Source organism: Octodon degus, unplaced genomic scaffold (assembly GCF_000260255.1).
Source record: "Octodon degus isolate 3935 unplaced genomic scaffold, OctDeg1.0 scaffold00075, whole genome shotgun sequence".
In the NCBI taxonomy this organism is placed as follows: domain Eukaryota; kingdom Metazoa; phylum Chordata; class Mammalia; order Rodentia; family Octodontidae; genus Octodon; species Octodon degus.
Window position 1 is genome coordinate 11672228 of NW_004524651.1, and position 22819 is coordinate 11695046.

Sequence of the window (22819 nt, forward strand, 5' to 3'; positions counted from 1 at the left end):
TGCTCTTCTCTCACTGAGGTGACATTCATTGTCTCCTTCGAGTGGACAGTCATGAGCTGTCTTCTCTGGAGGTGTGTAGGAAATGAGTAGTGTGGGCCACAGCTCAGGACTCGTAGCAGCGAGTTTCAGGTGTCAGACAGCGTCCCGACAGCCGGGAAGGGGAGGGGAGGTGTTTGTGTCAATAAATTGCCTTCACAGGAGGGCCTGGTGGGTGCGTGCGCGCGCTGTAAATTCAGCACTGAGTGTGTTGGACGGTGTTCCCAGGCTCGTCTTGGGGTTTGGTGATGAAGGAAGTACTTGCTTCGTGTGACAGCGCTCCCCGGCGTATATAGCTGTGGTGGCCGTGTTGACCAGAGTGCTCCAGCACCAGCTGGCCAGTGTGTGTCCGTGTTGCGTTCGCTCTAACACTGGAGTAACCCGGGCATCCCCGCACATGAGGAGTGCTTATCTCGGGGGTTTTCTAGTGCGTGAAAAACGTGGACCCCACAGGATAATGCAGTTCTGGGAAATGAGCAGGACTGGCTCTGGGGCTCCACAGGGAAGTGGGATCCCTGGCAGAACCACCTCACAGCACCCGCGGGTCTCTTCCTGGGCTCCTCCTCCGTGCAGTTCTCCCAGATCAAATGGTGCTACAATCTGATAAGAAAACTCAAATATTTATTAATATGAAAGCAGCTTAAATACCTCTAACTGAAAATGTGAAGTCCTTCAAAATCCTTAATACTTGACTCACCCCCAAAACTTTTTAAATGGAAAATTCAACACTGTGAAACTTGGTTTCATTCGCAAGATGATTAAAACATTGCAAAGTTACCTGTAGTCTGTGTGTATAAGGTGTATGCATAACATAAATGGGTTTTGTGTTCAGACTTGAGTCCCGTCTGCAGCCATCTCATTTGCATATGCAAATAGTCACAAACTCAAAACACTTCCAGTCCCAAGCGCTTTGGTTTAGGGATGTGCAGCCTGTACATAGCAACTAAATCAGCTGTTCTGTGCTTTTCTTAGCGAGCTTTATGAGAACATCAGTTTTGACATGTAGTGATAGAAAGCTTTGGCTGGTCCCTGTGCATGTGGAGCCTCTTTCTGCAGAGTAACAAGTGGCTAAAAAGCAGAGCTGAGGGGTCCTCAGAAGTGTGCAGTGGAAGGCCCCCAGCCTGCAGCTAGCAACCCCAGGCACTGCTGGGTAGTTGCGTTACTGTCCTCACCCCGGTGCCTGGACCATGCCTGGTTCCTGAACAGTGCTCGGCACAGTCAGTATCTGCTGAACAAAGTGCTGCATGAAGTACAGACATGCTCTCACCACAGGGCTCACCTCCGGAGATCTCCGAGGACTGGGTTATGCGGAATTGACGACCTCGGCCGTCCCTGGCTGTTGGGGTGCATTGGGGTGGTAGCTGCATTGACAACTTGAACTCTCAGGCTTTGGTGGCACCAAGGGACGGAGATAGGGACTTGGGCCCAGTACCGGTGCGGAAGGGGAGTGACAGGTAGAAGAGACGCTTGCCGCTGGCTGCCAGCTGGCAGGGCAGCACCAGGACCTCAGCCAGACGGTGTGGACCCCAGATTGGAGGAACGGAGCCACGGCAGTCCTCAGGGCCTGGGGCTTTGCGCCAGACACCAGGTGGGCTCCGACTCCCTGGGACAGGGCCTCATGGTCCACAGGGGCCTTCAAACCCAAGCCCAAAGCAGGGCGTGTTCTCAGCCCAGACATATCTGAGACCGTGGGTAACTGACTGCTTGCTGAAGGTGAGCTCAAAACACAGCCTCAGACCGCACTGCAAAGCAGCCACCAGCGGCTGGAGCCGGCAACGAGAAGACGCTTGCTCAGGCCTTCAGATAAGAGGATTACCGGGCAGCGCCTGTCCAGTGAGTGCACCGAGAGCCGTGGCCAGCAGGCGCACATGAGGGGGGAATGCGTTGCCGTCCTATCTGCGCATGCTGTTTCAGCTTTCGTTAGTGTGCGGCACGCCGCGGTCGTATTCCACATATGGAGCTGCTGAGTGCGCGTGTCTCAGTTACTCTTCTCTCCTTGGAGGACAAAATACCCAACACCCAAAATGAAGGAAGGAAAGGTTTATTTAGCTCAGTTACTGGAGGTTTCAGTCCATACTCAGCTGGCTCCAAGGCAGACTGGCACATGGCAGAGGGCAGCCTTTCATGGTGGCGGCAGAAAGCAGAGGGAGGAGTAGCAGCCGCAATGGCAACAGAGAGCAAGTCTGTCTCTCTGTCTCTCTCAAGTTACATCCGACTCCCCGCCCCAGGCTGGGTGTAGCACTCACACCCATAATCCCCGCAGTACTCAGACCCATAATCCCAGCCTTGGGTCATGAATTAATCACAAACTTTAGAACTGCCTCAGTGACTGCATGAGGCTTTGAGGGGACAAATACACACAAACCATGGCAGCACACGACGCCTAAGCGCTCCTCACGGCTCCTCACCCCTCCCTGCCCTCCATCTGTTGCCCCTCATTGGTGGATCTCTCCGTTTCCTGTCTTTCATTTTGCTCTTTTATTTATACTTAGGGTTCTCCTATAAGAGAAACCATGTAAAATGTAAGCTAGTATGTCTGATTTATTTCACTTCATATCATGTTCTCAGGGGAGTCTGCACATATTGAAGGCATAATCCAGTAGGCCTTTTGGAAATGACAGATTGGTCATTGGGGTGACTTCAACATGTAGACAAACACCTGTGTTCAGAGAGATTGCACATATGAAAGACTACAGTAATCTACCAACCAGTGAGTCAAAGAAGTGGGTAATGTTTCCAGATGCTCTTGAGTTTCTTAAAATAGGATGAGTTTAAATCTCTAGCTTTCAAAAGTTTTCCCCAGGGGTTCAATCCCCAGCGAGCCCTTGCCGGCCCCGCCCCCAGGGCATGCTGAGTCGGTGATTGAGACTGGATGTGGTGGTGGTGGCTGTAATCCCAGCACTTGCGAGGCTGAAAACAGGAGAAACATTACAGATCTGATCTGTGTAGTGAGACCCTGTAGATCTTGTACTACATACATTTTTTTTAAATGTTAAAAAAAGTTTTCCCCTAAATCGCTAAATTCCTGGTGAGTCTCAAGCTCTGGCTGTACTCTGCCTCCGTAGCTGGGAGGACGGGGTCTTTGCACTTGGCTGTCCTGCATTTCCTGTTACTGGGGTCTGATCCTTGCTTGCAGCAGCCTTGGTCCCATCAGGCCAGGGAGAGCCATGGCCTCCAGGAAAGGAGACGAATGTGTGAGGGGGCAGGAGGAGCCGGTGGAGTGGTGCATTTCTGTGGCAGCTGGCCTGGCTCCCACGTTTATGAATCACCTGTGTTCGCATCGCACAGCCTTGCAAGTAAAACGTCAGGTTAAATTTTAACTATGCTTGAAAATTTTAGTGTAACCGTGTTTCCACCTCTAAAATTCATATTATTTTAAAAGTAGCAGTTTTTGTGACCTCTGTCCTGCATCCATTTGGACATAAAAGATGGAGATCACTACAAAGAATAATAATACAGATTCCTTGACCTGTTTTCAACGTGGGTGTAACTTCTAGCCTCGGTGTGACCTTCTTATGTGATAAGTAGACCTCTGCTTAGATCCTCCTGGGCAGTGTTGCCTCTGTTGGGCTTGAGGACAGGTGTCAGCTCTGTCCCTGGAGCACTGGCTCTGGGACAAGGGTCTCTCCCCAGCAAGCATCTGAACCCATGGACTGTGCATATGGAAACTCCATGTGGCTTAAGGGGCAAATCTAAGAGCGGAGAGTCAGGCTCACCCAGGCGCCTTGCCAGGGTCCCCAGTCCCCGGGTGGCCACATGGTTATGCTGGTGGCAGACCTCAGGTGCTGGGTCCCCTCAGCCACCTTGCCTGCCAGGTGGGAGATGAAGGGAGAACGGCATCGACATTGCCAGGTCACACAGGTGGCCACAGGGCGCGGACTCCTGGGACGTCGCCACCGTCACTCCACTGCTGCATTCCATGCGTGTCACTCGTGTGTGTCTTCGTCTGTCCTGCGTTGTCACCTGGGGCAACATCCTCGTTTTCACTAAAGCCCTTCCTTTGCCCCACCACGAGCTCAGGGGCCCTCCCATTTTCCCTGAGCAGAGTGTATCGGTAGCAGAACTTCAGGGCCAGCTCGAGCAGGCGACCAGACTGCGGCAAGAGGAGACAGAGACATTGACAGACAAGATCCGGAAGGTAAATATGCACGCGGAGCCCAGCTCTGCCCTTCTTGGGCCACAGAGCTCCTGTCTGCACTGGGCACAAGGGCACATGCCAGTGAGCAAGGCTGAGGAAGGAAGAACCCGAGTTCCAGCCCAGCCTGCACAACTTGGTGACTTAGTGAAACCCTGTCTCAAAATACAAAAAAATAGGATGTAGATATAGCTCAGTGAAGGCCCTGGGGTCAGTCCCCAGGCCCAGGGCAAACCAGAAAGCTGTCACATCAGGCACAGATCAGCAGGCACATGGGATGACGCAGTCCCACTCAGATGTGTCCCCTTCTCTGGGGGACGAGCCACAGACCCCCGAAGCCGCACAGTGCCCAGCCCTGCACCCGCTGTGCTTTTCCCTCCACTGTACTCATGAGAAGCTGGACTTGGGATGCAGATGTGGAACAGCTGGGCAGTGAGGAAGCAGGGCCTCCACAGCAAGAGGCCATGCGCAGAGCTGCAAGTAGGCTCTTCTGGCGCTTCTGCTCTGGTATGTGGGGCCAGGCGTGACCTTGGGTAGCTGAAGCCACAGAAGTGGACCCATGGGGACAGGGAAACTGCAAATTGCGATCCTGTGGTGGGGCCAGCGGCAGCTCACGGAGCAGGGCCCTGCAGTCCGGCCGGCTGGGCAGCGCAACTGTTGTGTCGGTGGTCACACCAGGCGAATTCTCTGACGGAAACACCAACGCACCTTAAACTGCTGTCTTCAAAGCACTGCCACCACTTGGACAGGGGCAGGAGCTTCTCCCTGCTCCAGAACAACCTGCTGCTGCGGCTGAGTGTCCTTCACCTGCTGGGCCTCTTCCTGGAGGTCCAGGATGAGAGGTTTACAGGTGCAGGTGGCCGGCGATTTAAGTTGTCAGTGATCTCCTGGCTCACCCTTGCTGGGGCTCCTCTTCCTCCCTTTGTTCCTGAAAGATGGCTGTGTGCTGAAAACAAAACAAAGCAGCCGCCTTATTATAAAATGTGCCAGGGCTTGCGCGTGGGGCGTGTGCAGTGCGCTTGTGCCCCGCGCAGCCAAGGCCACGAGGGTCTAAGTGGGTCACAGCCTGCTTAGGGATCCTCCGTGCCCCGCTCAGTTACGGAACAGCAACCAGTGTGCTTGCCTGCCTCTCTTGGGGCCACGCAGCCCTTCCAGACGTGCCCTTGGAGGTCAGGAATGTCATTAGCAGAGGGAAGTAACTGCCTGTTACACAGAAGACAAATTCCTAACTAATTAAAAAATGTTTGGGCCTCGCACCACACGTGGTCGAGTGGTGAGGTTAGTGCTAGAGAGGCCGCCCCACAGCGGGGGGTCCCCGGAGTGCCTCGAGCTCGGTGTCACGAGGAAGGTGTATGGAAGAGACAACGCCAGCCCCACAGGCAGCTCAGAGCAGAAGGGATGGTGACCGCTGATGTCCCGGGGCAGCCCCAAGGCTGGGTCACACCTGAGGCCAGCACCTGAAGAAGCAGAGAGGGCAGAGAGGTGCTGGGTGCTGCAGATGCCGGGCCCCACTCCCCACACCCACCGCAGCATATGGGGAAGAGCCATGTTGTCGCTGAGGAAGCCGAGGCTTTCTGATGCCGTCGAAATGGACACAACAACCAGCAAGGTGTGGCAGACACCGGGTTCCAGACATTCCCCGCCCACAACTGCGCAGCACCCTGCGCCTGTGCGGAGCCCCTGCTTGGCCTCCCCGGCCTTCATTGTCACTGCTACTGGCCTCACCCAGGCAGCCAGCGTCCTCAGCCCACATGCCTGCACATTAGTCCAGTTCTCGAGGGGGAGGATCGCTGCCTTAGTAGGCATGTGACATCAGGAGAGTCCTGATGAGGTACCTGCTGCTCCAGCCCCTTTGTGGAGCCTTCGCTCTGTGTGCCCCCTTAACTTCTACAGATTTTTATCCCTGTACCTTATCTGAAAAATAAGATTTAATTTGCACCCTTTTGCTTAATCAGCACTGAGGCAAACTAATTCTTGCATGAAAGACGGCTACTGAAATATTTTAACAACAGTAACTTAGCCAGACATGGTGGTACACACCTCTAGTCCCAGCTACTTGGGAGGCTGAGGCAGGAGGATCCTTTGGGTCTAGGAGTTCATGTCCAGCTTGAATGATATAACTAGGCCTCTATTTCAAAGAAAAGCAAAAAGCACGAACTTGACACTGAGGTGGGACATACTTCTTTATCAGCGGTGCTATTACCTGCCTAGGAGAGATGCAGATCTGATCTGTTATGTCTGCAGTGTAGAGATGGGTCGGCCCACACTGGGATGCACTCTCCACTGCCAGGCCAATCTCAGTGGGCCTCCCTCCACCCCTCAGTCCCTCCCCCCACTGCCCCCACTCCCCATCAGCTTGGGTTCTCTTGCATAGCTCAGGAGGTGAGCTGGCTCCCCACTTCCTAGCAGTGGGGCACACCTGTGCACTGAGCCCAGGCACAGGGAAGGTGGGACCTACTTCTGTGGCCCTTGAGTCCCTCTGTAAGCAGGTGTCCTGAAGGGTTAGAGATGGTGCCAGCCTCCTCAAGACAGGTGGGCAATGTGGCCGTGATGTCTCTGGGCCTGGAGTCTCCCTTCCCTGGGGGCTGCTGGCTGGTTTTGACAGCCCTTGCAGCATGGTGTGGGTTAGGTCTGGTCCACACTGGGGCCCCAACTGGGCATGCGCAGGTGGAGTGCCCCCTTGTCACCCTCTCCATTCTGTTGAAGCTGGAAGAGGAGCACCTGTACGCACTGCGCTGGAAGGAGCTGGAGGTGCAGAGCCTGGCGCTGCAGAGCACGCTGCATGCACGCACCTGGGGCGAGGAGCGGGCGCTGCTGCACCGCGAGCTGAGCACACTGAGGCAGAGTGTCTTCCTCTTCTATGTCAAGCTGCGGTGGCTGCTGAAGCACTGGCGGCGGACGAAGCAGGGGGAGGATGGTGCCGAGGTAACAGCTGGCCGAGTGCTTCTCTCTGCAGCTGGTTTCTTCTTGACAGCATACCCACCCCTTTGAGTCCCCTTGTGGGTTCACAGGCGTGGGAACGCAGTGGTTTGTCCCCTTATGTTTGAAAAAAATGCCTTTGCTGCTGGGGACCACTGTGAGAGCACGCTGGTACCGACTCCATCTGGGCGCCGTTTTGCTGCCCTCTCCTTTGCCACTGACGTACCTGACTGAGGCCGTAACTCCAAGGTCCGGTTCTGTCCTTGCCCACTTGCTGCTTCCAAAGCCTTCGGCCCACTCCCTGCTTCGTCCCAGCGGTGGTGACACATGCCAGGCGCCTCCCGGGGTCTCCACTAAGCCACCTGACCCCTGCGCGTCTTTCCCCTTGTGCTCTGTTCCTGAACAGTGTGACAGCAGCAGGGCAAGGACTCGCGTTCTGATCGGGTTTTACTGAAAAAGTGAGGGTGGCCCGGGCTCTGGAGCTAGGGAGCCTGCAGTTGGCTTCCTTTGGGCCTCCAAAGACATCTCATCTGCTTTTCACTCCAGCGGCCACATGTATAATTTGCAGCCATCCTGTAAAATGTAGTTTTCATTCCTCAGGTTGCAAAAAGTCCTTAAAAATTAATTCAAACAGCTTCCTAGGACTCGTGACACGAAAAATCATTAGGCAGTAGAACTAGTTGTAAGGTGTCCTATTCTCTGGGATTTCTTCTCTAAATTATAAAGTGGTACGGCTGTGAACAGCATGATTTTTCATTGTTTTAGCAAGTTCAGCACTACCCTGTGCTGTACAGGTGGAAGAGATACCTCTGGGTGAAAGGCCCATGTGGATGTCCCAGGAGACTGAGAGAGAAAGGACTCGACAATCCATAAATGCATAGCTCTCTTCAAGCGGTGCAATTGAGGAGCCTGCCGTCCTGGGTTCTCAGGAGGTGGAGGGAGAAGGATCACTTGAGCTCAGGAGTGTGAGGCCAGTGTGGGCAGCATAGTGACAGCTGGAGAAAATCAGGCCTACTAGCAAAAGGCTGCGGGCGAAGCTGTGCGTCCTGTGTGCTGATTTCAGGGCGAGCGTCCAGAGAGCCTCCCCGGGCTCGGGGAGCTTGGCGTCCAGGGAGACCACCAGGCAGACAGGCTGGAGCACGATGGCAGCGGCCGAAGCTGTGACTTTGCTGCGCGGGAGACTTCTCCACTCACCCCGGTGCAGATCAGCGAGCAGGCGTCGTTGTGGCTGCAGACTGTGGATGGGAAGCTGCTCCACAGGCAGGTGGGTGTCTCTCCCTGGGCTGAGCTTGGTCACAGATCTTGAGTATCAGTGTCATGGTGACAGAAACATCCTCCACCTCATGGCCACCATGGTCGCTCGCAGTCCCTGGACTTTGGTTAGCAATCTTGCTGTCCACACTCACCTAAAAGCAGCCCATCACTTCTCGTGGCTCACACACACGCACATGTGAAAGAAGACCCAGATCAGAAAGGGGTGTGCATCCCTGTGGGACCAGTGCATCCATCTCAGAGCCAAGAGATTCTGGGGTCTCCTGTAGACTTGAGCAGTTGACACTTCCAGGGAACAGGGGACCTGACACGATGTCCTGACCTCAGGTAGAATGCAAGCTCAAAGCCCAGCTGGCTGGGAGGTGGGGCTCAGGAAAGAATGAGTATGCCCTTGCGGCTTCGGTCTCCAGCGTCGATAAAGGGTTTCGGGTTCTCTACGGCCATTTGAAACATGCTGTCCCATGTACAAGTATTTGGTGACCCTGTGAAAGTAAACGCACATGGGAAGAGAGGTAAGAGATCAGTGCTGCCGTGTTAGTGTCACAGAGCACCGTTGGAATGACCTGCATGGTTATGGAGTTGACGATCTCTTGGTTACTTTGGCCCAGCAGGTCCACAGGCTCCCAAAGGAGTGTACAGCAAAGAATAAGAGAGGCAGATGGAATGGCTTCAGGGCCCCGGGAGGCCCAGAGCCCTCTCACAGGGCCTGCGGCTCTCTTGGGCTGTCAAGCCCGACTCTGGATGCCCATCTGTACTTATTTAGTTATGAAGGGCGGAACTGCTCAGGACTCTCGGGTGAGGCGTTAGGCTACCCACCCAGGAGCAAGGTGCCAGAGGCTGCAGCCTTCACCCGGCTGAGGTTGGAGCAGGTGTCCTGGCTGCGACCCTGTCTTATGCTGAGGCGTGTGGCTCCACCCACCATGCCAGGCCCCAGCAGGGACCAGTGACCCCCAGAGGTTCACTTACTAGAGTGTGCCGCCCATCTCCAGACAAGGGCCCAGGCCTTGGGCAGACTCACGGGAAACATGGAAGGCCACTGGTTAGTTAAGTGCTGCTCAGGGCTGCTTCGCAGCGGGCTCCATCCCTTGATAAACCAAAGGATAGTACTGAAAATGTCCTTTTTAAAATGCTATGCAGTTCAGGCTGGCCTAGGCTGGCTTCAAACTTGCAACAATCCTCCTGCCTCAGCCTCCCAAATGTTGGGATCATAGGCATCCAGCAGAGCCTTGTATAAAGCTTGGGATGTTGGTTCAGATCTAGGTGAGGAAAAGCAGAGGGTCTGATTTTCCCCGCGCACCAGGAATCCTCCCGCCCACTCCTGAGTGTTCCCAAGGTGGGTAACTCTGGGAAGAAAGGGTGCTTCCCAAGGACTTTTGCCCACACCGTGGCAGCGTGTTGATGGCCACTGGCTGTGGGAGACCAGATCAAGGAAGAGGCTTCCCAGCAGGGATCTAGGCCTTGCAAGCGGTCCTCAACTTAGTCCTGCTTCTATTCTGAGGAACGGTGTCCAGGTCAGATCTCTGAGGTGCCTATGGTTAGTTCAAGTGGCTTCCTGGATCACAGCAGGGTGATGTGATCCTCAGCCCAGCAGCCCACCGTTTAGGGAAAGGAAAGTATGTGACCCCCCTGGTTTTCTAAACCATAGTCTGGAAAATGTGGGCCTTGGGGGTGGAAAGTAATATGACTTGACCCAGCCCAAAGTTCCCATTTGGCAGGGTTTTAAATTGTCTCCCTTTTTCCTCCTGTTCTTCCCAACATTAGCTCTTAGAGACTTTCTTTCAGAGTGAACACAGGTGTCTGAGTATGTGGCACGGCCTTGTGCAGTGTAGGCACCTGGGGGCGGAGGAAGCATCCAGACTGGGGCAGGTCCGCCATCAAGCGTGAGTGCACCATGCTGTAAGGGGCAGCTGGGCCTGGGAGTGACTGCTCTGTGAGAAGCTCCACTTCTGTCCATGGCATGGGCGTGGCTGGGGGCGCCTGGAGCAGGAGCTAGTGGGAGTCTGACAGGCTGCTCTGCAGAGCTAGGGCAGAGCAGAGGGACGCACGCAGGGGAAGCAGCCAAGGACCTTCCCGAGAATCAGTGCCCAAGCAGGTAGCTCTTGGCCTGGGGCTGGGTTGTGGCGTGTTCCACATCTCCCGGTGCATCATAGTTGACAACATCATTTACCTGATTACCAAAAACAAGGCGCACTCACCGGCCAGGGGAACCATTCTAGAAGCGCCACCAGCTTGGCAGCCAGGGCCCTGACAGTGTCCCCTGCTTTCCATTCTGTACTCATCGTGCCATGGCGGCTGGATTGCTCTCTGTGCCAGGCATTTGGGGCCAGCACTGCCACGGCGGTGTATGCTTGGAGGCTTCTCAGTGACTCCTGAAGTCAGGGTTCAAACCCAAGTGATCAGGTGCTGGAGTCATGACGCAGCTTGGCTAATGATTCCGAGTTCCTTTCTCACTCAGGGAGGTGATGTGACCCTCCTGTTGAGACAGCCACAAGCAGCCATGCAAGACCAACAGGATCCGCTGTAAGAGCTGTGGGGTGATGTTCCCCAGCTGCCTTTGAGGCTCGCCCACTCCAGCTCACTGCAGAGACCCACCGGTCCAGGCTCAGGCCTGAGTAGGACTTGGGCACCTTTGTCCCCCAGGCATGTGCAGCCCTGCCTGTCAGCTTCCCGCAGCCACGGGGCCCTGGAGCCTGGCCTATCCGACACGTCCACACTGGCCGGCTTTCTGGCTGCCCAGCTGCCCCCTTTCTGTCTTGTCCGAGATGAAGAAGCTTCCAGAAAGAACATCTCTGCCAGATGAGACCTAGCTTATTTTTGAAGTACAAGGAGGATAAATGCAGGGCCTGGAGTGTGGTAGGCAAGCGCTCACCACGGCCACCCGACACTGCATAAGAAAGCTCTGTCCCGAGCCTCAACAGCTCCTCATGTGAGGCTTGTCTCCTGCACACTCCACAGCTTCACGGCCTCCCTGACGAGATGGCTCCCTCCACAGAAGAGGAGCCAGCTGGTGGTCACAGAGTGTCTTAGTTATTTTTTACTCATTTCTGGGACAAAATATGCAACACCCAAAATGAAGGAAGGGAAGGTTTATTTAGCTCACAGTTACTGGAGGGTTCAGTCCATACCCTGCTGCCTGCAAGGCACACGGCAGCAGTTCATGGCGGCAGAAAACAATGAAGAGCAGAGGAGGAGCAGCAGCTGCGGCGTCCATCGATCCTCTCTCCCATCTGCGCTGTGAAGACTGGCGCTCCACTGTGAAGATCAAGCTCCTCCAAAATGGCATAGCTGCAAAGTGGCACGACGAAGACCCGGACTTCGCCAAGGACCCGGGGTGGAGAAGCCTTCCTCGACTCCTTTATATACACCTTTCATGCTGAGTCACTCTGGGGCGGGCCCAATCACGCCCTAAGGCAGGCTCTCCCTGGCCTGCAGGGTGGGTCCCCTACAGCTAGGACTGCAGCCCATTCAGCCATCCAAGTTGACACAGTGTGTCAGCTACCACACCTGCATTTGGTCTGTTTGCTGTCATTTCTGCTGCTCTGAACCAACCGTGTGCATGGGTACAAGTTCACATATACCCAGGGAGACCTTGGGTAAGAGGGCTGCCTGCCCCGTCATCCCTCCCACAGCCGGCAGGTCACAGCGCACCTCGCCATGGCTGACAAAGCTCTAGCCCTCTCTGGTCTGGTTTCTTCCCAGACGGACCCTGGAGTTTCATCAGACCTGGCCTGAGTTAAGCCTCTGAATAATGACTCCGTGTTCACTTATTAAGTGTGAGTCTTATTGATTCTTCCTAGTGTTATGGTTTCTGTCTAGACGTCCCTCCAAAGCCTCATGCAGTCACAGGGCGGGCTGCTAGAGTCTGTGATTGATTCATGATCCGATGTTGGGATTATAGGTGTGAGTGTTACACCCGCCCTGGGGCAGAGAGCCTTAATGCTGCATAAGGGAGGAAGAGAGGCTTGCTGTCTGCCTCTGCCCTCCTCGCCTTTTGCTCTTGTGGTGCTTCTGTTTTCCACCGCCATGAACTTCTGCCCTCTGCCAAGTGCCACTCTGCCTTGGAGCCAGCTGGGTATGGACTGAAACCGCCACAAACTGTGAGCTAAATAAACCTTTCCTTCCTTAATTCTGGGAATCAGGTATTTTGTCTGCACAACAAGAGAAAAGTAACCAAGACAAAATTTGATACTGAGAAGTGGGGTGGTTGCTGTGACTATACCTGACCATGTGTTCAAGAGCCTTTGGGAATGGCTTATAAGAAGAGGGAAGGTGTAGAAATACCCATGAAAGAGAACCACTGAACACTTTCAGCTGTTCTGTATGGGAGATTCTGGTCAGCTCAGAAGACCAGATTGCTGACAGAAATCCTGCCTGTGAAGACTGGGCTTGAGAGGTTTCTCTGGGAAGCACCATGCTGGTTGTTGGACTCCACATGATGTGTGTTATGGCTGGGCAGAAAGCTTGTCTGTGGGCAAACTTGTGTCCAGCGACTTTACCTGAGGCTGAGATTAAGGGTGATGGACTGATTAATCTGGCGAAAGAAATTTCAAGGAAGTCAAATGTTGAAGCAATGGCATGGCTATTATTGGGAGCTTTTAGCCAGATTCATGTTGACACTCAAGCAAAGAACCCATCAGGATGATTTAAAATTGTTCTGAATTTGGCCAGAAAGAAACTCCGATAAGGTTGTGGACCACAGCGTTAGAGCTGAGATCTTCATTGCTAAGAAGCAGCAGAAGACGAGAAAGGATGGCCTGAGGGCGTCACAAGAAGCAGCCAATCTCCACCTTTTGCAGCCTCAAACCTACAAAAGTGAAAGACTTTGCTTTGAGGAGAAAGCCCCAGAGCATCTTGTTCCAGGGTGGCGGTGGCCACACAAGTTCCAGAATAGCTGTCTGAGAGAATTTGCTCCTCAGAATCAGGTTCAGAGCACTCAGCAAGCCAGGCACTCGACCTCTACAGCCAAGAGAGAAGAACATTGGTACTGCTCTAGTTGGCATCATCCATGTGGCATTGGTTTTAGGCACATGCAGAGTGCAAGGGTTCTGAGGTTAAGAAGGCTTCCTCCTTGATTTCAGAAGGCCTGGGAGGCCAGGTGGTGTGCCCCCGAGAGGGCAGTGTGTGAAGCAGAGAGAGAAGCCTAATGTGCAGTGTAGACCACAGATTGGAGAAGCCAGGAATGTGAATCACCTAAGAAAAGCTGCAAGAAGGGAGCAAGGCAGGTCTTGAGAGTGAAACCATAGGGGCAGGGCCCCGTAAGGCCTTTGGAGCTCATGATTTGCCACAGATTGCTTCTGATGTTCCATATGGAACTACATTACTTAATGTTTGCCTTGCTGGATTTTGGACTTGCTTGGGTCCCAAAGCTTTATATCCCCTTGTTTTGTACCTTTTGAAATGGTAATGTTTCCCTTGTTCCATTGAACATTGGAAGTGTTCAACTTCCATTTGTACAGGATCTCACAGCTAAGAGTTTGCCTTAGATCTTGGAGGACTCTTGGCACTTGAACTTTTCAGCAATGCTGAAACTTTCAGGACTTTGGAAACTCTTAGAGATGGACTAAAATGCCTTTTGCATAAAGGGATGTGTGTGAATCTTTGGGGGACCAGGGGCAAAATGTTATGGTTTGTATCTAGATGTCCTGCCCAAGCCTCATGCAGTCGCTGGGGCCATTTCTAGAATTTATGATTAATTCATGATCCAAGGCTGAGACTATGGGTGTGAGTACTATACCTGCCCTGGGGCGGAGAGCTTGGGTGCAGTATTCCTTATACTTGCTTACTGCCTGCCTCCGCTCCTCCCTTTTGATCTTGCTGGTTTCCGCCACCATAAACTGCCCTCTGCCATGTGCCACTCTGCCGTGGAGCCAGCTGAGTATGGACTGAAACCTCCACAAACTGTGAGCTAAATAAACCTTTCCTTCTTTCATTTTGGGTGTCGGGTACTTTATCACAGCAAGGAGAGAAAAGTAACCAAGACACCTAGCCAGGATTTGTGCTTCAGACACTGAAGGTGACAGCAGTGGTGACCAAAGGCACAGTGTCCTCCAGCACCAAAGGTCAGGCACACCCTTGGCCGGAGCGCAAGTGGCCCTTGGTAAAGGAATACCCAGTTTCTGAAAGTACTGTTCTGAAAGATGCCCTCAAGCACTTGTCCGCTCTCCTGGGGGTAGAGGGACAGTGGTTTTAGAAAAGAATCCTAGATTAATCTAAATGTAACAATGAAGGTAAAAAAAAAAAAAAAAACTACAGTGACTTCTTTATAAAAATGTTGCTGGATGTGTGAATGTAGCATTGTTTCTGGCTGGTGTCGCAGGCAGGGCCTGTCCTTGCTGATAGAGCAGTGGCCTCCATTGATGTGCGCGGCCCCGCCTGTGCATGTCAAATGGCAGTGCCACAGGGCTGGGGCTGGCGCCCGAGCATCACAGGTCCCTCCCTGCCTGTCAGAAGATCAGTAAGGAAGAGGCGGAGGCCCTTGCCTGTTTTGTGGCTGCTGTCTTGTGGATCAGCGTGGGTCAATGTGTCCGCTCCACCTCTCCATTAAACCTGTCTGTAAGGCTAATGGCCTCAAGGCAGCACGGAGTCCATCGAGGGTGGTTTAGTGTTCCCCGAGGTAGGATTTCACCTGATACACCTGCCTCAGAAATCTGGGCTTCTGAAAAGCACTGGCATGGTCTCACGTTTCTGAGTGTAGCAGGTGAGGCCTAACTCCCCAGTCACTTTTTGTGGATAACATCGAGTGTAGACTTGCATGGCACTGTGAGTGCCTGGCTGGCAGGAACGGTGAAGCCGTGCAACATGACATTATCTCACCGTCGGGCTCCTGGTCTCTTTCTCAGTGCTTTGCGCTGACGTGCCCTTCAGTGGAGGAGAAGGACCTGCTGAAGCTGTTTTATCATGCTTCTTGGTAGAAAACCAATGAGCTGATCTCTGAAGAGTTTGAGAAACCGGGCTTTGGAGTTGAAACTGATGTATGTTTAGAACCCACCCCAAAGGCTGCACAGCAAAACCTTTGGCACCAGAGTTTCACGGGATTCAAACCCAGGGTGGCTTTCAGTAGAAAGAGACTAAATGGAACCAAGTCTTAATTTGATGCTTGAGTTGGGTTATCTTTGTACCCAGAACCCATTGTAGGGCACCACCAGGGGAGGAGGAGAGAGAGGTGGCTTTCAGGCTTGCTTTCTTGTTTCCCTGGGCATGGGAGAGGACAGGACTCTCAGGGATGTTAGGTGACTACAAGAAAACACTGGGGATGGGGTACAGCTCAGTGGTAGAGTGGCCAGCTTGCTCAAGGCCCAGGATTCAGGACCCTGGCTGCAAGAAAGAAAGGAGAGAGCCCAAAGGAAAGAAGTGAAGTGGAAAGGGGACAGGAGGTGGGTTGGGGGGCAGGTCAGAATTTGAATATTCCCAGTTTGGCTTCTGGGGAGGATAAACCTGGGGTATAGTGCAGGCCCTCACTTCTTTAACATTGGGTGGGTGCAAAATACAAGCAAGGTTGTTGAGGACTGTAGGAAACAGAACTAGTGATCATCATGGCTGTGCTTCTTTTTTGTTTTCAGTCTTTTATTTATAAATAATGGTACAGGGTCTTGCTATGCAGCTCAGACTTGTAGGGATCCTCCTGTCTCAGCCTCCCCAGTGCTGGGATTACAGGCATGCGCCACCATGCCCAGTTTCAGGGGGTGGCACAGCGTGGGGCCCAGCATGGCATGTAGTACCAGGGATTGAACCTGGGTCCTTGCGCATGCCAAGCAGGCACTTAGACTGCTGAGCTATCTCCCCACCCCAGGGCTGTGCTTTGTGTGGGTATGAAAGCTGTTTAGGAGAGTCATGCCTCCCTGTGGCTCTTTGGGATCTCTGGAAGTGTCCCATAGACAGCCTCGGTGGCTGTCATGCATTTGTGGCATGGCTGCAGTGGCTTTCTGCCTCATCACCTGCTATTCCTGGCCTGTGAGGATAAGTCCCCGTAGCACCAGTGCTCTGCGCTCTTGTTCTTCTGGGGCGTCTTCTGGAGCTCTGTCCGTGAAGACTGACCTTGCCCTGGGGTCACGGCTCTTGTGTTGCTTGCACCGACCTAAACATGCGTGGAAACACGAAGCCTTGCTTTTACTAACTCTGATATGTACTAAAGCCTAAAAGTGCTTGCTTCTCTTCCAGAGAAACCAAATTTTTAGTCGCAAAAGGATTTCTTTTTATATGTGGGTATATAAAATGGTCAGAAGAGTCATGCCTGCCCTTTAGACTGTAAAGTTCGAATTCCACTGTAGCCAGCAGTTGTGCAGTGTCAGGCTGGAAGCTGCCCTGGCAGAAACCGCGTGGGACTGGGGCGGAGGAGCTCACGGGAAAGCGGTCGGTCACAGTGAGAAGGTGCCGTGCCTCCCCCGCTGCAGCACACTGCCCAGCCACCAGCTCGAACTCACTGTCCTTTCATACTGAAAATTTTCTTGATTTGAAAAAAAAAATAGTAATTTTTCTATTGGAGTGAAAAACTAAGCAAATCTATCATAAATACATAATTTTTCAGCGGACTATGCAAAGACGTGTTTCTGAAAAGATTGTCGTGCTCACGCAGCCACTGTTACATAATTGTATTTTTGCTTTTTCTACACACAGAATTTTTAGAAACTCTTGGTGTAGAGCTTTGGCAAATGGCTGTGTGTCTCTCGCAGCTTCCCGCGGTGAGGAGCATATCTCCCTGAAGGCCGTCGCGTGCTGTACACTCGGTTGATGGCAAAGCGTGTAGGGCTTTGAGAAGGTTCGCTAGCTGCTGAGCTTGTAGAATGGTCACTGATTTGCACTTCTAGTGTCATTTGTCCCAAGTAAAAATTGGTGATCAAGGCAAGAAAAGCCAAAGAGCAATAAATGCTAATAACTAGGCTTCTTCCTTCTACCAAAAGCCTGCGTATCTGCTGCTATAACTCAGTTAAATGATGGAGACAAATCTAGAGTTTCCAGTTAATTCATCTGCTCTTATGAAAGGGTTCCTCTTCACTTTATGTACTTATGTACTGATTTGCAGTACCGGGGATTGAACTCAGGACCCTGCGCTTGCCAGGCAGGCGCTTATTCTACTGAGCTCTCTCCCCAGCCAGGATTCCTCTTTACTAATTGAACTTTATTTAAATGTGAAACCATATACCTACAGTCTCTGAGGGTCTTCCCACGGATGCTTGGACTTCTGGGGGGCGGTGCTGGGTTACTCAGTGGCCTTGGACCTGAGCGGGGCCCAGGGCACACTTGGGGGCTTTCAGGTTGGAGGAGACAGGAACCGCGTAACACAGCATGCTTCATTCCTCCAGACAAGCTCCGCACGAGGACGCCTGCACAGATGCACGCGTACCGGGGATCGTGGCTTCCCAGCAAGCCTGGAAAGCCCAAGCAGAACAGCTTTACGCTAGGGGTACAGGGAGCCACCACAAACCCCTTCACCTGCCAGACACATCATGTGCTCAACATGAGCGCAGGATGGTGCAGATGCTGGAGGTCAGGGGAACTGATCCCCGGGAGTAACAGGAGCAAGAGGCAGGAGGGAGGGTGGCAGCTGCAATGGGGCCTGGTGAGGGGGCACAGCGGCCTGCAGACAGCGGCCTGCACCTAGGATGTCACCACTGTGAGCCATCAGTCATCCCCTGGGACCAAGCCTCCCTGGGTGCCTGCAGGTGAGATAAGACCATCTCATGTTTACAAGAGTACAGCCACACACCGTCCTTGCTCCTCAACAGCTGGTATAGGTGATGTGCAGGGAGGCACGTGTATGCATTTTCTTGGCTCTGTGCCCCACACCAGGACACCTGATGTCCCACAGGATAGCTGGCCAGCCCTGCACAGACCTCTGGCCCTTTCTGCACATGCACCTCTGCTATGGATCCTAGGGCACAGGCCTGAGTTCCGCCTGTGGGCACCGCTGCCTGGTGCCCAAGGAGGCCCAGCTCCCTGATCCAGAAGCCCCTTTGCCCCACCCCAGGTGCCACCGCAGCAGAGGTCCTCTCACCATCCCTGCGGCAGACCCCACCTTCTCCCACCTGGAGGATGATCTGACCTGCTGTTCCCACAGGTGGTAGAGAACCAGCAGCTGTTCGGCGCCCTCGAGGCTGTGCTGGAGGACTTCCGCTCTGAGCTATGGGAGGACGAGCTGGCCCGGCGGCGGCTGCAGTGGCCGTACACCAGTGACACGGCTGCCTGGGACGTGGAGTGGGCCATGCTCAAGGGCCGCCTAGAGCAGGTACTGGTAACCAGGCTGTGCTGCTGCTCAGAAGGGCAGGGGAGGACAGCATCCCTGTGCAGGGGAAAGGGCGGTGGCAGCTAGGGCCCTCCTTACAGTGCCAGCCTTCCCAAGCCCCTGAGGTCCCAACACTCCCAGCTCCCTAACGCACCTGTCCAACAGCACACATCGGGGTGTCATTGGCCCATCTGCCCTCCACAAGGCTAGAGGGGGCCAGTGCAACCATGTCATCACCCTGAGGGGACGTAATTCTAGTCAGGGAACTAAGAGCAGGCTATGTATGTCGGGGGTTCTCTGAGAAAGTTGGGCACACGCTGTCCAGACGCCTCACAGTCACTGCCTGGGACTCTTCTTCAGTCCCAGCCTCCTTCCCACCCTGAGAGAAACTGAGGCCAGAGGAGGAACTGGTCTCAGATCTTGCACCTCTTAGTGCCAGGGCAGGAAGAGGGCCCAGCACCCTGCCAGCCCCTGCACGTGGCCCCCGCCAGCAGTGCCCAGGCCTCTTCCCGGTAGCTTGCTGGGATCCCTCGAGAGCAATCCATAGCCTCTTCAGCACCCGCTGCTCAGGGCTTGTGCCACCCTGTGTGTCTGATCTCTACTTTCCTGGGCTCTGCCAGAGTCAGTGACTCTTGTCTGAACTGCCTTGGTCATGAGAGAAGAAAATAGCAAGGAGAGGAGACATCTCTCCAATAGCCTGGAAAAAAGAGGACACAGGCCTGGTGCACTCCTGGGACCCACACATCACCCAGTACTCCAGCGCCCGGGCCCACCTGCCCTCCTGCACCACCACCTGGCCCACAATGAGCCCATCAGCTGGCGGGGTCAAGCCCGGTAATGGCCCCTGGCCTCACTCAGGTGCTGTCTCTGTGCCCAGCCGTGGGGCCAGCACAGGAGAGAGGCTGCCCCTACCTATATAAAGATGTGTGTGTGGGTGCCCGGGGTGGGGAGCTATATGGTTTCCAAGTCATGAGGTAATAAGAGGGAGGCATAATCTCTGGTGGGATCCAGTTCCAAAACATCTCAGCCTTGTTGAGAACTTGGCATGTGCCCACACGTTTGCTGCAGAGAAAGGCTCCAGGGCACTGGTGCACACCAGGTAGTGGCACTTGGGCTGCAAGCCCCAATGTGCGGCTCTGCCCAGCTCAGCTGGGTGGTTTCTCACACGAGGACATCCTGGGAAACGTGCACAAGGTCCTGGCCAGTCCATGTGTCATGGTCCCAGCTCGATCCTCTTCTGTGCAAACTAAATGTAAATGTTTTCTCTCAGGGCAGAGCCCATACAGAGCTATTCCCCTAATCTGTGGTCCCTTCAACTGGAGCCTAAATCAGACCTTGTGCACACTCAGTGTCTGACAGACTTCGAGGCCTTCCCCACTGGCAGGCAGTGGGGACAGGGCTGACGTGGGCAGCACTGTGGGAAGTATCTGTGGGCCGTCAGCTTACTGGGTGCCCAGGGAGGCCACAGAAGGTGTCACAAGCAGGACATGCAGGAGAACAGGACCAGTGGGGCCTTTTGGGGGAGGCATGTGACCCAACCAAGGAGCATGGCATTGGGGGCTGCGTGCGTTGAAGCACTTAGTACTGCAAGCCTGACTTTACCGTGAACTTCAGATCTTCTTAAAGTAATGGCTCTGGCTCTGAGGTCAGGATCTGTTGGCCGTGGAGCAGTGGGTGGGCCTGGGCTATGGACAGTCTTCAGGAAGCTGTTTGACCTGAACAGGAGAAGCTGCACGTGGCCTCTGCACTGCTTCCAGCCCCTCGGCACACCTGTGTCCCCTCACACTCGCTACAACTATGACTGCAGGTGACAGGCCACCCAGCAGTCACAGATAGTAACACTGGGGAGGATCCTCTGGCTTCCCTGATGGCCAGAGGGGTCCACGAGCCCTGGGGAGTAGGGAGGAGTGGGTGAGAAGTGGGTGGTATGGGCATGACAGGCACATCCTGAAGAAAACGTGAAGCAAGAAAGCAACAGGTGCCCAGGGCCGTTGGCAGCCCACGTGGCTCCTAGGTCGCAGCTGATGCCAGGTGACAGTGCCTTCCCTTAGACAGGAATAAGGGTGAGAAGGAGCAGGATTTCAGCCGTCCCAGCAGGTCCTGGGGTGGAAGACATTTACAGCCTCCTGTCGCAAACGCAGGGGCATGGACTGAGAAATCGATCCCGAAGTGTCACAGGGTCTGCCCTTGGCGACAGTCTCCGAGAGCACAGCCACATGTGTGCACTACCACCGCGGGAGCTCTCTGCGACACACAGCTGCACCTGAGGACTATGGGTGTCCTGGACACAGGGACCTCGGGCATCTCCAGGACTTGATGGCTCAAGAGGTCCAAAGAAGAACCTGAAGTGCTGTCTTCAGGACTTGGGAGAGGACAGGGACACTGAGACGAAGGGGGCAAGGCCCAGACCCCGGTGCTGCCAGGCAGCAGGCACTTTCTGAGGCGCTTCCTGGAGGTTGGGGTGAAGGGGGACTCCAGCATGGCTGGCGTGGAGATAATGCGTCTTGGGGCTGAGTGTGATGGAGAAGGGCAAGGAAGACCAGTGGACGGGACCAGGCAGAAGCCAGGGAGATGCTGCTGTGGTGTCACTGAGGACTTGGCTCCCTACCTGCGCCTGCCTGGACCGCTGGCGGCTGCTACAAGCTGGGGAGAGGGGCAGGCCCGTGCCTCCCGCTGGCCTCTGCTGCCGGTGGCTGTGTCCTTCCTGCTTGTGCCTGTGGTATCTTCCCCCCTTGAAAGCAAAGACTTTCCCCCAGTGGCCAGGTTGCTTCGCACTTCAGCCTGCCAGCTGGCTTCCCTGAGCAGATCCTGTCTCGCCCACCCTCCCTCTGTCCCAAGGCCTGCCCTCCTTGCAGATCCGGGGCAGAAGAGTCCACCCCTCACAGCTGAGGCTCAGCCTTTGTCTTCCTCCCTTGAGGCCCTGTAGGTGAAAACTTCCGCTTTAACCACGCACATCCTCAGCAGCCCAAGAGGGGCAGATGGGCCTTCCGGATAGTGCTCACTGGTCTAAGGCTTCAAGCAGCTCTCTCGGAACAGTTAAAAAATATTGACTAGCTGGGTGCGGTAGCGCACACCTGAAATGCCTGCTCGTGGGAGGCTGAAGCAGGAGAATCCCAAGACACGACCAGCCTGGGCACTGTAGCATGTGCATCCCTTCTCCCTCCATCTCTTGATCCCTTTCTCTTTTGCAGAAGTTCCATCTGCCTTTGCCTGGTCCCTAGCGTCTGTTTTGCTCTTCATCTTACTTATGCTGCGGATTTGTGGTACAGGAGAATCCACGTAATACTGAAGCTTGTGTGTCTGGTTCGTTTAGCATCATGGTCTCAGGCTGCATCCATTTTTCTGTGACTCAAGTTCGTCCATCTTTATGGCGAAGCCGTGCTCCGGGTGTTCCATGCCCCCTTGTTGCTCTCCGTTCATCTGTAGGACACGTGGCTGCTTCCACGAGTGGCTGCTGCTAACTGTGCTGCTGTGTACACAGGTGCACAGCTCAGTGCGACATGGCGCCTTTAACTCTTGGGAAGATACCGCCAAGGGCATGGCCGGGTCATGGGGCTTCTAGTTTTAGTTTCTGAGGACCCTCCAGGCTGACTCCTGCAGCTTCTGTCCCACCAGTGGTGTCACCGGGCTCCTCCCCACACAGCGTCACCAGCAGTTGTTCTTGTTTGATGTCTCAGGGACACCCATTCCTTCTGGGGTCGGATGGGACCTCAGTGTTGTTTTAATTTGTCCTTAGCTAGTGGCCAGCGGTGCTGAACAATTTTTTCATGTATCTTCTGGCCATCTGTTCGCCATCTTGTGAAAAGTGTCCATTCATTTCCGATGTCCATTTTTGATTAGATCTTTTATTCTGTGGGGTATCACATGATCTTAGTTCAGGTTTTAGAAATGAAATTGTTCTCCCCTGTGGCCTAGCCAGGCCACCATGGGGCCTTGTGCAGATCTGCTCACCCCACGAGGCCACACCTGTAGGGAGAGGTCCCTAAGTCTTTCTTCTCAGCAGCTGGAAGAGCAGGTGGAGAGGAGCGAAGGCAAGCCCACTACTGAGAACAGGGGCGCACTAAGAAGGGAGCCGGAGAAGCACCAGAGTCTGCTGGCCGATAGCCGTGGCCTGGGCCTGGGCCTGCACTGGCAGATGCGGCACTGCGAGAAGAGCTAGAGGCGGGAGAAGGTGGAGCTGCTGCCGTGCCCGGAGCTCGAGCGGTGCGAGTGGGAGCAGCGGCGGCAGGAGCTGGCGT

General features: G+C 54.2%; 1 protein-coding gene across 1 annotated transcript in view; it reads left to right on the forward strand.

The window, feature by feature from the left end:
• The window catches only part of Mtcl1 (microtubule crosslinking factor 1), a 100191-nt gene that overhangs the window by 63509 nt on the left and 13863 nt on the right, over positions 1-22819 (forward strand). The window contains exons 7-9 of the mRNA XM_023720409.1: positions 6878-7096; positions 8154-8354; positions 18417-18584. Of these exons, the coding sequence (XP_023576177.1) occupies positions 6878-7096; positions 8154-8354; positions 18417-18584 (588 nt within the window). The remainder of the gene's footprint in view (positions 1-6877; positions 7097-8153; positions 8355-18416; positions 18585-22819) is intronic.